This window comes from Scylla paramamosain, chromosome 3 (genome assembly GCF_035594125.1).
Source record: "Scylla paramamosain isolate STU-SP2022 chromosome 3, ASM3559412v1, whole genome shotgun sequence".
Taxonomy (NCBI): domain Eukaryota; kingdom Metazoa; phylum Arthropoda; class Malacostraca; order Decapoda; family Portunidae; genus Scylla; species Scylla paramamosain.
Window position 1 is genome coordinate 16,765,001 of NC_087153.1, and position 2,500 is coordinate 16,767,500.

Sequence of the window (2,500 nt, forward strand, 5' to 3'; positions counted from 1 at the left end):
CCCTCATGACCTGAAACCTGCAGCCAGCCCGTTGCGATTCCTGCTACCAAACAGAATCCTTGTAAATGATAAGCTAAACTGCCTTTGTCCGTACCGTCCTGCATGGTCGTCACCTGCAAAGCTTCCCGCCCTTCAGCATGACCTTTCAGTGCATCTTCTCAACCACTTGACCCCTGTCAGGTCAGGGTCATGCAGTCTGGTGATTCATCCTGTTAACCTATATTAGAGGTGGTGCTAGTGACGCGCCGCCTCCATACACCGGCGCCTCCCGAGTCCCAAAAATGCTGCCGCCTCAGAAGGAAAGCTTACGACCTGCTACTACAGGGACGCCCCTCTTTCCTGCGGCTCTCATTTATGCCGCGTCGTGGTCATGGACGACAAGGACGAGGCTGCTATTGTGAGTGACGCCGACACAACCCTCGTCCCCGCCATTGACAAACGCCGCCAGACTGCATTACCGCCGCCTGGGGAAGATGAAGAGTGCCTTCATCACTGCTCCCGACGCTGCCTAGGGCCCACTCGCCCTTCCCCTTGGCATTCGCGTTTGTGCCGCGTCTGCAAACACTCGACGCTAAGGAAGGTGTGATGTTGCGTATATCAAGATATTTCTCGCCTGGGATTTATGCACCAGTCATTTCCATGTGAGTTGTGTAATAAACACCGCGCCTCCGCCTCGCTGCTCAGAACTACGCGGGGCTCGGCAGGCTCCCAGACAATTATCTGAAGCTTTGCCTTGATCTCGGTAATTTCTCTCCTCGCTAAGGGGACCAAGGAGTCTTCATTTTCCTTTATTTCCAGATATATTTTGTCCATTTCAGTTATTCCAAGTCTTTAGTTAATTATTTGGTTATCTACATCATGTAATCATTGTGCGTTGATTTCTGCAGGTTTTAAAATATATTTATTACATATTATGAAGTGTTAGACCCGCAGTAAAAATGTCCTTTCTTTGTTCCAGGTTTGTAGCAGACCAAGTTGATGTGACACAGTGTTGAGTGAGTACGCTGATCATGTTCCTCCTCTTTTGTGCTCCTTCCCACACATCTGCTTGTCTCTGCTCTCGGGCGGACGCAAGGAGACGGTGTAACTTGTCATCTGGACGAGTAACGTTGCCATTACCCTTATTATCTATGAAGAAATATATATAGAAAAGAAGCAGGCAATAGGGGCTATATTATCAAACGACCCATTCCCTGAAGAGCCTTGTCATGTAAGAAATTTTAGCACTTATTCAGAAACTCATAAGGGGGATTGTTCCTTGCACGTTGTGAGTGGAAGGAAAAAGTTTTCTTGATAATCTGACCCAATAAGTGTTCAAAGGGTTGGCCGTGAGGTGTCATGATCCCCCTTAAGTAGCATCCTTTTATACCTTACTGCTATGCTTGACTCAGAGGAAACACGCCTCACCTTTCACTAAAATGGACCCATAACATCAACACTGATATATTTTGTGGCGAAGCTGCGGGGCCTTAGTGGTTTTGGCACTTTATGTGAGCCAGCGCCTCGCCGCCTCGAGGCAGGTGGCCGCGGTGAGGTGCGGGAAGCAAGGTCGAGGGTCGAGAGTAGTGCCGCCACAGAGGACTGCTCACGGTTGTTACAGAAACTGAGTATCTCAGATATTTCTTATAATATAAAGACAGCGCGTATGATTTCGTATTTTAAGTAGATGCTAAAATATTACAGAACAGGATAGTAGTAGTAGTAATAGTAGTAGTAGTAGTGGTAGTAGTAGTAGTAGTAGTACAAATACATAGTAGTTGTAGTAGTAGTAGTAACAGTAGTAGTTGTAATAGTAGTAGTAGTAGTAGTTGTTGTTGTTATAATAATGGAGGTAGTGGTAGCAACAATGGTGGTAGTCGTGACAGCTACGTCAGCGGCAGTAGGAACTACGAGCGTGGCTTGTAGGATGGTGACGACAACATAATTAGCAGTAATAGCGAGGAAGTAAGCGTGTAGTTTTCCTTGGGTCGTCACCCGTGGCCCCGGCAGCCCCTCGCTCCACGCGTAACAATCCCGCCTTCCTCTTATACTCATTACGCTCTAATGGCCCTCAAATCATCCCATTAATGATGCAATCAAACAAATTGTGGGCCACAGAAAGGGAAAGGAAGGGCAGAGGCCGAGGTGACGGCTGACGGACGCTCGTGCGCCCCACCAGACGCTGACGAGGGTGATCAGTCAGCTCAAGCTGGACGATGGAGCTAAAACGTTTCCGTGTATTTTCTCGACGACTTTTCACAGACTTTAATGGGGATTACCTGAGTTGTTATGGGTCTTTTCATGATTCTAGTGCAAATTTAACAGTGATTCTGCATTGTAAGTGAGGAAAAAACACTCATGCAAACCCTACTATATAGTCATCTCTGTAGCATCTGAAAACATTCCTTATGACAACCGAAAGCGTCCAACACCATAAGCGCATATCTTGTAAAGAGATGTTACTCGCATTGACACGAGAACGTACTCGTCGTGTGTTATTCGATCTACAGAAGAGAGAAAT

The 2,500-nt window shown here is 47.0% G+C and overlaps 1 protein-coding gene across 2 annotated transcripts in view; it reads left to right on the forward strand.

The window, feature by feature from the left end:
* Window positions 1-2,500, forward strand: part of LOC135091706 (nucleolar and coiled-body phosphoprotein 1-like) — a 71,385-nt gene that overhangs the window by 25,326 nt on the left and 43,559 nt on the right. The window contains exon 2 of one of the 2 annotated variants that reach the window (XM_063989632.1): window positions 959-995. The exons of the other annotated variant lie outside the window; for it this stretch is intronic. Within the exon in view, the coding sequence (XP_063845702.1) occupies window position 995 (1 nt within the window). The 5' untranslated portion in view covers window positions 959-994. The remainder of the gene's footprint in view (window positions 1-958; window positions 996-2,500) is intronic. 2 annotated transcript variants of the gene reach the window in all.